The 15,182-nt window shown below is 33.4% G+C and overlaps 1 protein-coding gene across 1 annotated transcript in view; it reads right to left on the bottom strand.

Annotated features, from left to right (window-relative positions):
* MAP4K5 (mitogen-activated protein kinase kinase kinase kinase 5) overlaps nucleotides 1-15,182 on the bottom strand; it is a 108,201-nt gene that overhangs the window by 39,761 nt on the left and 53,258 nt on the right. The window contains exons 7-13 of the mRNA XM_028101528.2: nucleotides 10,903-10,950; nucleotides 10,772-10,814; nucleotides 9,695-9,767; nucleotides 5,744-5,875; nucleotides 3,591-3,653; nucleotides 1,806-1,887; nucleotides 767-883 (exon numbers count right to left, since the gene is read on the bottom strand). Of these exons, the coding sequence (XP_027957329.1) occupies nucleotides 767-883; nucleotides 1,806-1,887; nucleotides 3,591-3,653; nucleotides 5,744-5,875; nucleotides 9,695-9,767; nucleotides 10,772-10,814; nucleotides 10,903-10,950 (558 nt within the window). The remainder of the gene's footprint in view (nucleotides 1-766; nucleotides 884-1,805; nucleotides 1,888-3,590; nucleotides 3,654-5,743; nucleotides 5,876-9,694; nucleotides 9,768-10,771; nucleotides 10,815-10,902; nucleotides 10,951-15,182) is intronic.

Here is a 15,182-nt window from a genome sequence, read left to right as displayed (position 1 = left end):
AAGGAAGTCCCTCATTTCTGATTTACAAGTTTTGTTGTTAAACAGAATATAATTCAAAAAGATTTTACAATTATTTTCAGAGAAGGAAAACATAGGACTAGTGCTACGTGTAATAATATAAAATATAACAGTCTTCAACAAGTATTGGAAAGGATAAAATTTCTATGGGAGCCTCATTTTTAAAAATTATTTGTATTCTGTTAATAACCTGTGTAATAGAGAAACTAAAAAGTGACCAATTGGATTTCTAGAGAGCCTCTTTTGTGCAAAATCTTATGTGCATGTGCTCTTAACTTTTTGTTCTCTTGGTCCAAAACAATGTTCCTAAACCTTTTATTTCCTTAGAAATAGATGTCCTTTCTCTTTAGAGAAAGATCAGACTCTCACTACAAAATCTCAGGTATAGGGAGAAGAGAAAGCATTTCTGGATTTCTGGGAGGGGAAAAAGATCTGATTCTAATTTTGGCTATCTTCTAGTAACTTTGGGCAAACCAACTAGGAAAATAAAATGATGTAAGTAGTTTTAATTAGTCTAGTAATCCTCGCTCTTTCCAGAAAAAGTGTCAACCAGTTACGTTACATATGTTATACCGCAAATTTTTTTTTAAAGTATCAACTGGTAATTATATGCAGGATAAGTTTAGTTTACATTGCTAATTAATCTTTGTGGCTAAATCTGTTATAACTAAAAGAGTAAACTAGAAAACAAACTCTCAGACCATATTAAACATTTATTTTCAAATATTAGACTGCAAACACTCTTTACCTCAAAGTCATCGTCATCTCCCTCAGTGTAATGTGCATGGTTGTCTGGATTATTCACTTTGTCCAACAGCTCAACTGCTAGGGCCCTAGAGAGACCTGGCTGCCCTACAAACGTATGCTAAGTCAAAACAAAACAAAGTTTCATGAGTATGCTTTTACATCAGTGGTTTATAGAAAATGTTATTTGTACTTTTTCATTCAGTTAACGATCAGAGACAAGCATATGGGAGCCTACTAATACAAATAAATTAGAGAATGTATTAGTAAAAATATTAATCAGAGAATCCATAATTATATATTATCAAACTAAAGCACCCTTGTAGAGTAAGTTATAACATGAATAATTTTTCTAAGTTATCTGATCTACATTAGGTGTAAAATTACAACGTTGGCTATAACAACTAGACATTCAATACTCATGTCACTATAGTGATATATGCAAATGAAAACTGAGGTACAGTCCATATCACAATAAGAAAAAAGCATTTGTATTCCAAATTTGCATACATTTAATTCAGTAACATTATATAAATGTACAAAGATACATAATTCAATGTTGACATTTAAATAGTTTCCTTAGACTGTTGTAATCATTGACTTTCTAATATAAAAGTATTCTACAAATACATATACACACAGAGCATTCTATAAATTTACATAAGAAACCAAGAAAGATGATAGCAACATTTTTAAGCGTTTTCTCTAAGGCAGGGGTTGGCAAACTAAAGCTGATGGGCAAAATCTGGGGCACTGCCTCTTTCTGTAAATCAAGTGTTGAGTATTAAAGCCATACCCATTAGATTATACTGTCTATGGTTGCTTTCCTGCTTCAGTAGCAAAATTTAGTAGCTGCAAAAGAGACTGTGTTGCCCCAAAGCCTGAAACATTTACTATCTAAGCTCTTCACAGAAAGTTTGCTGACCCCTGCAGTAAGAGATCACTAAATTTTTATATTAAAAATCCTAAATACTTTTGTTCAAGTGATAGGCCTACTTACTGCATGACTACAGAAAATTCCCCTATAATTTAAATTGACTTACAGTCAGAAGTCTTTCAGCGGTTGGTCTTTTTTTGGGGTTTTTGGTTAGTGCTATTTTGACAAAATTATGGAATGTTGATGACCTTCAAATAAAAAGAGACATGTACAAAAATATTTCACTAATATTAGTTTTTTGGTGTTACTAAATAAAACTAATTTACAAGCACTTAGGAAGTCTGAAACACATGATTTTTCTCTGAGGCCTCTTAGCTCCATATAAGCCAAAACACAAAACCCAAAGCATAGTATATTCCTTGAAAACAGGTGTCAGTTTCATCTGTAAGTAAGATGACATTAGTTGACAAAACAGTAACATAAAACCTCTAAAAAATACACTAAAAACTAGAAATGGGCAGCTGCGTCATTTGTAGGATTTATAATCTTGTGTTCTAGGTGCCACTTGGGAATCAAAATGGCCTTTTCTTGCTGCTTAAATTTATATAATATATGTTTTCCTATACCAGAAGAATGGCACAGAGGTATGGTAGGTAATGTAAAAGATTATCTAAACCTTTATAGGATCACTGAATTTCTTAGGAATAAGGGCAACCACATAGCAGTTCTCTTGCAGAGAAATCAAATCACTGCATTATATTTGGTGACTTGTGGTGGGGATAACAGAGTCAGAGTACCCTGAGACTGGCACAGGTACTCCCAACGGCACCAACTGCTCTGGAATCTGACTGTGAATTTAGCCATAACAGCTAGTAGTCATTCATTCCTGAATGAATATCCCGTCACTCCTGCCATAAAGTCCTCCAGTTCCAGTTGCTTAGGAGCTTAGGGTAACAAGGATTAGGAAGAAACCCATATCACCACAAAAGAATAGAGCGCCACAGTAGGATATAAACTCCTTTATTTCCAGTGTGATTTTCCCTTCACTCCTGGCATCATCCCCAGAATGGCCTGGCTCCTAAGTAACACTTTGCACAGACAGGCCAGTAAAACATAAAACAGTAGTTCAGAACCTGTTTTGGGGATAGGCCTCTTAAAATCTGAAACAAGATATGGACTGTCTCCCTACAAGAATGAATATATACACAGAATTTGGGGAGCCCATGGGTCTCCCCCCATAAGAGATCCATTAAATCTAGATGAAGAATTCCTGAATTTAAGAACTTGGAAACTTTTATTTGCATGGTTCTTTTATTAAATGTATGGGAAAACATTACCAGAAAAATAATTCTCAATTTTTATCATCCAATTAAAGATGTCCTAATGGACTTTAAGAAGAGGCAAACTGCTTTACTCAGTAAGAGAAAGAAAAGATTAGGATGAAAATAAATATAACCTTTTTGAATATTAGGTAAGGGAGGCAGAAAAAATCAACAATGATAAAGTGTCATGGTACTTGGGAAACCTTTTCATATTACCTTCCATAAAAGTCAACATGTCATTAACAGAAGTAATAGAATCCAAGGCAAAGATATGAATCTCCAAAATTTTAATCTACTCATTTCCAATGGTTTCCTGACCACATCTCTTACCCAAGCTTCTAAAAAACTAAGAAAATGATCAGAGTTTTTACCAGAGCAGATTATAAAAATCTTTTGGATTGACATGGGCTTGTTCCTATTCCTCGTTACTCTAAGTTCCTAAGGAACTGGAATTGTCAAGAAAATAACCCATATCCTTGCCATAGCTCTGCAAGTAAATTAGATATATAATTTCAGGTAAACCGTTTAATAGCTCTGGGCTTCAGTTTCATCATCTATAAGGTAAGGGAACTGAACCTGTCTCCTTTTCATCGGTAAAATTCTATAAATCTATGTAATCTTTAACTTACCATTTTGTTTTGTCCTTTAGTTTTGGAGGCTGAAAATTACTTTTTGACATTAAGAAGAGGGCCCTGGAATAAAAATTTCAGTTAAAGAGCAATACTGAAATACTTTTATTACTTCATCTAATAATCAGAATGAGTATTCTGTTATGCATTTATACAAATTAATATGTAGGCACTGACGAAAACCGGTATGGAATATGGAAATTAAATTTTTTAAAAGATTTTATTTTTAAAAGTTCACCAATAATGTGGTTTTTAAAATAAATAAATAAATAAATAAATTAATTAATGTAATCTCTATACCCAACATGGGGCTTGAATTTGCAACCCTGAGATTAAAAGTTGCATCCTCTACCAATTGACCCAGCTAGGCACCCCCGGAAATTAAATTTTTTATATTTTAGATACTTTATAGAAAACTTCTCCTAGCTATAGAGAGGATATTTAAATTTCAAACCAGCTCTTATTCACAGGGTAAAGCTACCAAATGTTAGAGAAGGGTTTTATTACAATACTGTTAACATATATAGCTAGCATTGTATCTTAGGCACAAGTATATATAGTAATTATGTATCATTCTATAATATAGACATGATATGTTACTCTAACATCAGGTTGTACGCTTAATGGAAGATTTGTCTCTATAATTATTTTGGGTATATAGGCAAATTATATCTACTTCCTAGTCTTTTCCCCTCTTTTGGACAATAATTTTCCACATTTTCTCATTATGAATGATGTAGAAGTCAACCTGCTAAGAGGACTTTCTCTATGAATTCACCTTTGACTCATTTTCTAGGGCTGTGGGGGCAGAAGGATGGAAGATTTAAGAAGGAAGTTCTAAAATACTCTATTTCAGTATTTCCTACAAAACCCTTTACAGGTTTCTAAGCAAACTCCGTGGTCTTTTTTTTAAATACCAAAGATATTTTATCTTTTTAAAAATGAAATGATTCCGATATAAAGTTTATATTCCTACTACCCTGAGACATTATTTCAAATCTTCCACTCTTCTTTAGTCTTTATATAACCAATTATTATATTAGGTAATATTATATTGTTTTTTCACTAATAATCAATTTTCCATGTTGCTTTGGTTTGTACATATGTAACAGCTGCCCTTAACTGCTAAAAAAATTTGCTTAACAATTCACCAAAAGAAAAAAAAAATTAAAAAAAAAACACACAACTTAGCAGCTATTGCACATTTAGATTTTTTTCCATTGTTAACATGCAATGGGTAATTCTTAGCTTTTCCTTTTCTTGGATTATCTCCTAAGTGTAATTTTCCAAGTAGCAGAATCAATGAAACATTTGTATTGCCCATAACAAGCAACATCAAATTATTTTCCTGAAGGTCTCTACTTTTACTGGCATTCCAGCTAAAAGTAGGTATCTTTTAACTTGTGCATCTTTGGTTACTTAGGAGGTCAAATAGTTTTCCAAGTTTCTTTGTATGTGGTACTTACTCATAAACAATCTATCTTTTGCCTATACAGTCTCTAAATGAATTCTTTATGTAATATACACTAATCCGCTATCACGTTAGGACACTTTCCCCACTCTGTTTTCTTTCCAACTTTCTACTATTTAACAGTTCAAATTTTAGCTCAATTTATATTTTCCTTCAAAATATTAAAAATCTTTTCAAAGACTCTCAAATATTTTTCTGACAGACAATATGCCCTAAAACGTAAATAATAATTACGCTAAGCATAGCTACCTCTTCATCATCCCTTGACAAAAGAAAAAGAAACAAAACCAAAAAGAATAGAAAAAAAAATCTCATCTACATCCTTTATCATTTGCTTATAATTCTGCTTAGAACAGAAAAAGAAACAAGTTTAGCTGATGAAAGAATGAATGTAAAGACTTAAAAAAACTTTTTAAATGATAACTGCTACGTGCTAGTATGATTAGTAAAGTTTTGTTGTATGGAAAAGTTTCAAATAGTACTGATGATTCACTCCATGCTGCCTTAGGAACAGCAATACAAGAGAGCAGGTATTGGGTGCGATTGATTACCCCTAGGTCCCTTACAACACCTTTACTATTTTGCCAGATTTGAAAATGAGCTGGGAACACCCAAGTTATCAATATTTCATTCTCCTCGAAAACTTTATTAATAACTGTATAATTGTAGATAGTGAGAACACCTCATTGGATGAAGATCAAACATAGGCGGTTGAAGTTCTCCAAGTTCAATCGCCGTTATTCCCACTGCCCAGATATCACAGAGCTGGTTGTAGCCACCATTCTTTTCTACTGCTGCAACTTCTGGGGCCATCCTAGGAGGAACCAGTGAGTATAACATCTTTAGTTTTTAAAAATGATAGGAAATCTGCTATTTTTTGTTATATTTTTGTTATATTCACTAAACTAGAGGGAAAGAGGCTGACAGATTTTACTGGGAAAGAGTTAGTAAAGACGACATATATACAGATATACTCTTTCAAAATTCATTATTTCAAAATCTGGGATCTTCTCTGAAGACTTGCGCTCTGAGGAAAAATTGTGTTGTCTTACTTTAGTTTCTGTTTTGTGAATTTTGTCATATAATACGGGAAAAGAAAAGAATACCTAAATCCCCATGAAATGTTCCCAAAGGAGGTGAGAATGAATCAGCAGGGAGCTACAGCAGGGTGAAGAGCCTCAACATTTCAGAGGACACAAGTGCAAATGCAGAGAGACCAGAGAACACGGAACACCTAGCAAGGTGATAGGACAGTGCTCCTCAGTGTATGATCTAGAGCCTTCCCTGGAGCCATAAATTGCTTGTTATGAGTCTATTATAAGTACAGGAATTGGGAGTATTAACTCTTGTCCAAATACATGATCATTTTTTAGTAATTCATTTCTAACTTATTTTATAAAAGTATCAGTCTGTCATCAGCAGGAAATTTTAGAAAATTGGTCATTCACCACAGGTAGTTTGAGAGGGTCTAAAAAGTATTTGTAAAATGAACCTCAGAAGTAGGAGCTAAATAATGAATAGCCTACTGATTATATAAGGAAGTTTAGACTTTATTGTGAAAATGGGGTAATTCTGGGGGGTAAACTTGATCTAAAACTCATGGCAACGTGAAGGACCGTATGAGAGGAGGTAAAAACAGAGTAGGGTGAATGAGTTGGAAGACTATTTCAAAAATACAAGGGAAAAAAGATAAAGGACTTTTCAAATGCAGTGGCAGAGGGGACTGAATGAAAGGGGTTGACTGAAGAGACTGATTTGAGTATAAAATGCTTGTGGATATTAGAGTAGAGCTATTATCGAACAACTGTGGAATATATCTAAGATTGAAGGTCAATTTAGTAGCTGAGCTGGAGTTATTTGTTTGGGATTCAGTAGTATATAATAATGGCATTTGAAGTTATAAAGTATAAATATTACTGGGGGAAATACTTTTTTTAATGTTTACTATTTTAAAATTAATTTATATTAAATATCCATAAGGTAGAAGTTGCTTTTATTTTTTATTTTTTTAAAAAGATTTTATTTATTGATTTGAGAGAGAGAGTGAGCATGAGTGCAGGGGAGGAGCAGAAGGAAAGGGAGAAGCAGAGTTTCTGCTGAGTAGGGAGCCTGATGCAGGGCGCGATCCCAGGATCCTGAGATCGTGCCGAGTCGAAGGCAGAAGCTTAACTGACTGAGCCACCCCTGGAAGTTCCCTTTATATGTACTTAGATTACAAAAAGTTACATAGCACAATGTCTCTCAACTTAAAAGTGGTTAAGGATATAAAATATGTATACTAAAAATGCTGATATGTAGATGTACCTGTTATATGCAAGTACTATGTACATAAAAATGGATATAGGAGTAAAGAGAAGAAGATAATCACTACTATGGAACAAAATGACTAAAGGCAAGTTCACATAAGTCGAGCTGGAGTTCTGCCCACCAGAACCAGTTAGTAATGGGTAAGTGGAGCACCAAGTTGACCAGGAGTGTTGTAGTTCCTGGCGCAGTGGGAAGCAGAGCTGTGATCTATCAGTTTACCATGAGTCAAGAAAGGCAGAGTATGTGCCACTTTTAAGACAAGGCATGACTTAAGATAAACAGAGAAGATGGATATACTAGGGAGGTAATAATACCTAATATAGTCAGGGTACAAAAAACAAATTTTGACTACAGAAGAATGTTCACAGGGGAGGACAATCACAGAAAGAGATTGAGGAAGGAAATAGGCATACGATGAAGGAAATTCTATAGGTAATCTAACTTAGCTATGTTTTCTTCTAACTTATTTAAGTGATACTTATTGGGCCTTTATTTTTCCTGTTGTTATAATTGATAAGTGTTGACAAAGAGAATTTGGAATATATGGAAGAAAACAAGTCAAACATTATCCCACTCAAAGACAGCCACTGTTTCACACATTACATCCATAAATTTTACTTACACATGTATCTTCTTTAACATGGCATTATATTATGCTACTTTTAATCTTACATATGCTATTTTTAATCTTGATTTTTTGAATAACAGTACATCATGAACCTATCCACTGACCAACTTTTAAAACAGGATTGATTGATTGATTACAACAGGATTTTTAATACCAGCAATTTATTCCACTGATCTGAATAAACGTAATTTCCTTAACTAATTCTTCTTGCATGTGCAAACCTTCTCTCAGTCTTTCATTATTAAAGTACTGTGATAAAGCTCTTCATATAATAATCTGTGTCTCTCTGATAAATTACTACAAGCAGAATTCAGACTAAAAAAACATAAACATTGTTAAAGGTTTTTGAAAAACATTACTGCCAAATTATCCTTCAAAACTGTTCTACCAATTTCCACTTTCACTGTCAAATATTTAGTGACAGTGATAAGTATTACTCATGATTCCAAATATTTTCCAATTTGGAGAAAAGAATGGTGTTGTTCATTTAATTTACATTTTTGGTCATCATTAGGGGAAACATTTTTCATGTTTCCCCTAATGTTTCACAACATCTTGTATGTATTATTTAAATAACTGCTTCTAATGAAATACTTTTATTGACTTATTAAGAAGTTATATATTAAAGGTATTAAAACCTATTTTGTCATATTTTAGTGGATATTTCCTGATTTGTTATTTGCCTTTCACTTTTGTTCAACCTAGTGTTCAACTTTAAATTTTCATGTAGTTAAATCTATCAATTTTTCCCTTTAATGTTTTATGCTTTTATGCCAAGAAAGGCTTACTCATTTTTTTTAAAGATTTTATTTTATTTTAGAGAGAGCGAGCGAGTGAGCAGGAAAGGGGCAGAGGACGAGAATCTGAAGCAGATTCTGTGCTAAGCATGGAGCCCAATAAGGGGCTCGATCTCATGACCCTGAGATCATGACCTGAGCCAAAATCAAAAGTTGGATGCTTAACCGACTGAGCCACCCAGGCACCCTGGCTTACTCAACTCAAAGCAGATAGTCACTGATAGTTCATTTGGTTTTACTTTTATATTTAACTATTTCCATACACAATTTATTTTGGCATTAGGTATGAGGTATAGAGCGACTTTAAATTTCTTTCCAAATAGTAAGTTACCCAAACACTGATATTAAAAAATCCAACCTTTCATACAATCTTTGTCACCTTTATAACATTCATTAAATTATTTTACATACTAAGGTTTACTACTAGGTATTCTGTTATATTTCAATTATCTATCTTCATTGATGAAAGCAGTGTTTTAGAAAGATCATTTTGTCAGTACTTGGTAAGATGCATTGAGGAAGGTGGCTGGTGCATGCATGAATTTTAAACAGCCAGAAAGTGAAGACCTGGATTAAAATAGAATCAATACCAAAAGAAGGCTAGTAAAATGACAAGAGATTATAAATAAGAGTCTTTCTTTTGAAAAACCCCATACTTATGAGTCCTCTTAATACAAAATCCCAGGGACAACAGGAATTATTAGCTCTTTAATACAGGGAAAGCTGGACAATAAAAATGGGTATCAAAGTTCCCTAACCCAATCAGAAGTATGAGAGTATCAAGGAGCATGCAAATTTCCAGACTTTCAGTCAACCGTCAATTGTATCACTAAGTATCTATGCTGATCACCAACTCTGAAGAAATGAAAATACACAAAATCTAATCATAATAATATCTTACCAGTAGGGAGTGCCAATGAAAGATTTTCTCTTTGCAATGGTGGCTGTTATTTTCGCAGCCACGCCAAAGTCAGCTAGTAAGGAAAAAAATTGAATAAAAATTTTAGTTCTTTCAATAAAGTTACCCACATTTCTAAATTTCACCCTTAGGCATGGCATTATTAAGAATTCAGACAGTAATGCTAAGGAAATGTATATAAAATGAATACCTAAATATTTTCTTGCTTAGTTTATAACATTCATTGAAGGAAAATCATTTTTTGGCACTTTACTAGAATGAAGCACACTTTATAAAGAACGAAGTTAATAAAAAACTTATAAGCACGATGAAATTAATTAGGAAAAAAACATAAAAAAATAACCCCCCCCACCTGGATGCCTTTTACTCTAACACAAGTAGGGCAGTATTTTGGTGCTATTAAAGAAAGTCTTTTTTTCTCTATATAAACTTTATTGTTGTTACACATGGCTGTAAAAAACTAAATGTACATATAGTTCATTTTTGTCATTTAACTAACACCTGAGGGAATCTACTCCTGTTCTCCTTAACTATTAATTTTGATGACTGAATAATGTTCCATAAGTGGATTTATTACAGTTTAACAGTTGTTTTTTTTTTAAGATTTTTTTATTTCTTTATGAAAGAGACAGACACACGGGGGCGGGCAGTGAGCACAGGGAGGGAAAGAGGGAGAGGGACAAGCAGGCTCCCCAATGAGCCCAGAGCCCGATGTGGGGCTCCATCCCAGGACCCTAAAATCATGACCTGAGCCAAAACCAAGAGCCAGACCTTAACCAACTGAGCTATCCAGGTGCCCCCAGTTTAACAGTTTTTTTACTGCTAGCTCTGTTTGTACTTTTTTCTGTTATAATGTACAATTAATAGTTCTATGAATATAGATTTTTTTCTTTTGGATTAACTTCCTTAAACATTATCTAAGGAGTATAATTACCGGATCAAAACATGAATATTATTGAGGTTCTTGATATGACTATTAAGCCTGTATAATGTTAATTCTCATTTAAAATTTTATTAAATCTTTTTGGGAAAAAATGTGAGGAACTTGAAATAACATACCTAATTTTACATCACCATGATCTGTCAATAAAATATTTGCACCCTAAAACAAAAATATAAATACTATTAAATTACCATCATAAAACTCTTTCAGATAAAATTATCAATTTAAGCGTATTAAATTAACTTACTTTGATATCCCTATGCATTTTGCCTTTTGTATGCAAATAGGCAAGACCCTGAAGTTAAAAAAAAAAAAAGTATGCATTAGCAAATTGCAAACTTAACACCTACATTATCTTTTTTTTAAGATTTCTCATTTGAGAGAGAGAGAGAGAGAGAGAGAGAGAGAGAGAGAGAGAACATGCACTAGGGGCAGAGGAAAGAATCTTCAAGCAGTCTCCTGGCTGAATGCAGAGCCCATTACGGGGCTTGGTCCCACAGTCCATGAAATCATGACCTGAGCCAAAAGCAAGAGTAGGATGCGTAACCAACTGAGCCACCCACGTGCCCCAATACCTATATTTTCTACTTAAATTCTCACCAAATAAGAAAAACTAGAATGTCTTCGGGGGGGGGGGAACCTAGAAGAGTTTCTTTTTACTAATCAATGTTTACTGTATTTTAAGATTTCAAATTCATTTTCTGGTAAAAATCAGAAATATCTTACTGTAAAACCATCACCAAGATAACGAACATATCCATTACCCTCAAAAGTCCCTCTTACACACAAACACAGATCTGCTTTCTATCACTACAGATTTAAATTTTCTAGAGTTTTAGATAAACTGAATTATATAGTATATTCTTTTTTGTCTGGTCCCTTTCATTTACAATAATTAATTTGAGATTCCTTGTTAATGTGTATATCAATAGTTCATTCTTCTTTATTTTTGAGTAGTATTCCATTGTACAGATACACCAAATTTGTTTACAAATCCACCTCTTGATAGACATTTGGATTGTTGGATTGTTTACAGTTTCTGGCTTTTATAAATAAAGCTGCCATTAAGGTTCATACACAAGTACTAGTATAATTTTTTTTCCCTTAGGTAATACCTAGCAGTGTAATAGCTGAATTATATGGTGGTAATAAATTTAAACTTTTAGGCAAATGCCAAACTGTTTTCCAAAGCAGCTGTACCATTTTATATTAAAACCAGCAGTGTATGAGAATTTCAGTTAATCCATATCCTCACCAACCTTCTTAAGGTCAGTCTTTTTAATTTTAGCCATTCTTTGGTGAAGTGTCTGTTTTCTTTTTTTAAGATCCAAGTGACTTTATTAAGCAAGATTCACAAGTTGGGCAGCATCCCATCTATCAAGTAGAGTTCCAAGGAGTTGTACAAAATTTCTAGGAAGGAGGGTGGGAAAAGAAGTTATTAATAGAAATGATTGTTTCAGGCAGGGTCACCTTCCCGTAGGGGGAAGGGCAGGGGTCTTATTAGGTGGGGGGATGGAGAGGGTCCATGTGACAGATTCCTCACTGATGCTGGTCAGGAATTTCCCGACCAGCATCAGTGAAGTGTCTGTTCAAATCTTTTGTCCATTTGTTTATTGGGCTCTTGTTTTTTTATTACTGACTTTTGAGAGTTATTTATGTACTCTGAATACAAGTTCTTGATCAGATATACACTTTACAAATATCTTCTTCTAGTCTGCAGCTTCTCTTGTTATTCTCTTACCAGTGTCTCTAGAAGAATGGAAGTTTTCATTTAATAAAGTCTGATTTACCAAGTTTTTCTTTTCTCGATCATGCTTTTCATGTTATGTCTGAAAATGCTTTGCTTAATTCAAGACTGCAAAATTTTCTGTTTCCTTCTAGCAGTTCTAGTTTTAGGTTTTAATATTTAGGTCTATGATTACTTTTAGGTTTTTACATATGATATGAAGTACAGCTTAAGGTTCATTTGTTGGCATATGGATGTCCAATTATTCCAATACCATTTATTGAAAAGTCTATACTTTCTTCACTGATTTGTCTTTTCAACTTTGTTAAAAACCAGCAGTCCATTTATGTGTAGATTTATTTCTGGTCTTTCTATTCTGTTCCAATGAGCTACTTTCCTACTCTTATGCCAATGCCACTATGTTTTGATTAATACAGTTTTGTTAAGTCTTAAAATTGCTGCTGGCTCTCAAATTTTTGTTCCTTTTTAAAATTGTTTGACTATTCTAGGTTCTTTGTATATCCACAGTAATTTTAGAATGAGCTTCTCCATTTCTAAAGAAAAAAGTGCTTCCGTGGATTTTGTTTGGGATTGTACTGAATCTATAGGTCAACTTGGGGAGAACTGACATCAGAACTATTGTTGAGTCTCCTCATCCATGAATATGGTACAGTTCTCCATTTACTTAGGTCTTCTTTATTTTTTCTTAGCAGTTTTGTAGTTTTTAGTATGCAGGGATTTATGTATCTTTTGTCATACACATTCCCTTAAGAATGTCATATCTTTTGTTACCATTATTATAAAAGTTCTGATCATCTGTTGCTAGGGTACAGAAATCCAATCAATCTTGTACATGGATCTTGAATCCTGCAAACGTCTTAGCCTCACTTACTAGTTCTAGAAGCTACTTTGTAGATTCTATTCCATTTTTTATATAAATAATTATGTGGTCTGTGAATACAGTTTTACTTCTTACTTTCTAATCTGGATGCCTTTTATTTTTTTTCTTATTGCACTGGCTGAAACCTCCAGTACAATGTTGAAAAGAAGTGATGAGAGCAGACATTCTTGCGCTGTTTGACTGACTGGTGGGAAAGCATATGGTATTTTACCATTAAACGTGATTTAGTTGTAGGTTTTTCATAGGTGTTCTTTATCAGGTTGAACAAGTTACTTTCTATTCCCGGTATGCTCAGAATCTTTATCAGGAATGAATGTTGGATTTTCCTAAATGCTTTTTCTAGGTCTATTTAAGATGATCATGTGGTTTTCTCATTTTGTTTGCTACTATGGTTAATTACTTGAAGTAATTTTTGAGTGTTAAATCAAAATTGCATTCTAGGATAAACCCCACTTATTGATGATGTATTATCTTTTCAAATATGTTGTTGGATTACCCTTGTTCACCTCTTATTATCCTTTTAAAGTTTTGCATCTGTACTTATGAAGGATAGTATTAGTCTATAGTTTTGTTCTCTTGCAATATTATTTGATTTTGGTTTTGGAGAAATGCTGGTCCATAAAATCATTTGGGAAGTATTCATTCTTTACTCTTCAATTTTCTAGAAGAGTTTGTGTAGAATTGGCATTATTTTTTCCTTAAATGTTTGGTAGAATTTATCTATCCATATCATCTGACTTGGGAGTTTTCTTTGTGGGAATATATATAAAGAAGAATTCAGATGATTTCTGACTGAGTGATCTTTGGTAGTGTCTCTCAAGGAAATTGTTAATTTTTTCCAAGTTGTAGGCTTTACTGGCAGAAAGCTATTCATAATATTCCTTAGGTACTAAGCATCCTTGTTATTATTTCAATATTTGTAGATTCTGTGGTAATATCTTCATATTCATTCCTTTTATAATTTTTTATTTTCTCTTAGAGGATTATCAATTTTATTGATCTTCTCAAAGAATCAGATTTTGGTTTTATTGCCTTTTTTTCATATTTTTCTGCTATTTCATTGATTTCTCACTCTTTATTATTTCCTTTCTCTGCTTACTTTGCATTTAATTTGATTTTTTTCAGTTTTTTTTTTCAAGATTTTATTTATTTATTTGAGACAGAGAGAATGAGAGAGAGAGAGCACATGAGAGGGGGGGAGGGTCAGAGGGAGAAGCAGACTCCCCGCTGAGCAGGGAGCCCGATGCGGGACTCGATGCAGGACTCGATCGGGGGACTCCAGGATCATGACCTGAGCCAAAGGCAGTTGCTTAACCAACTGAGCCACCCAGGCGCCCTTTTTTTCAGTTTCTTAAGGTGGAATTTGAAGATGTTAATTTTAGACCTTTTTTCCTTTCTAATAGAAGTGATCAGTACTATAAACTTCCCTCTATGTATTGCTTTAGGAATACCCCACACCTTCATGTGTTTTCATTTTCATTTGGTTCAAAATACTTTTTAGTTTCTCTTCTGATTTCTTTTTTGATCCATGGGTTACTTAACAGTGCTTTATTTAGTCTCCACATATTTGGAGATAGTCCAGAAATATTTCTGTTAATTTTTAATTTAATGCAATGTGGTCAGAGAATATACTTTATATGATTTAAATCCTTTAAAATGTATTGAAACATATTTTATAGCTCAAAATATGGTCTATCTTGATAAATGCTCTATGGGCACTTGAAAAGCATATGTATCACACTGTTGTTAGACTAAAATGTCAGTTAGGTCAAGCTGATTGGTTTTATTGATTTTCTGCCTACTTGGGCCACAGAATTATTGTGAGAGGGGTACACCTGATTATAACTGTGTGTTTGTCTATCTTCCTTATAATTTTATCAGTTTTTGCTCATTTATTTTG

The sequence above is a fragment of the Eumetopias jubatus genome, unplaced genomic scaffold, assembly GCF_037043125.1.
Source record: "Eumetopias jubatus isolate StellerSeaLion01/CBP00866 unplaced genomic scaffold, mEumJub1_p1.0 scaffold_7, whole genome shotgun sequence".
In the NCBI taxonomy this organism is placed as follows: Eukaryota; Metazoa; Chordata; class Mammalia; order Carnivora; family Otariidae; genus Eumetopias; species Eumetopias jubatus.
This window is presented reverse-complemented; position numbering and strand designations above follow the sequence as displayed.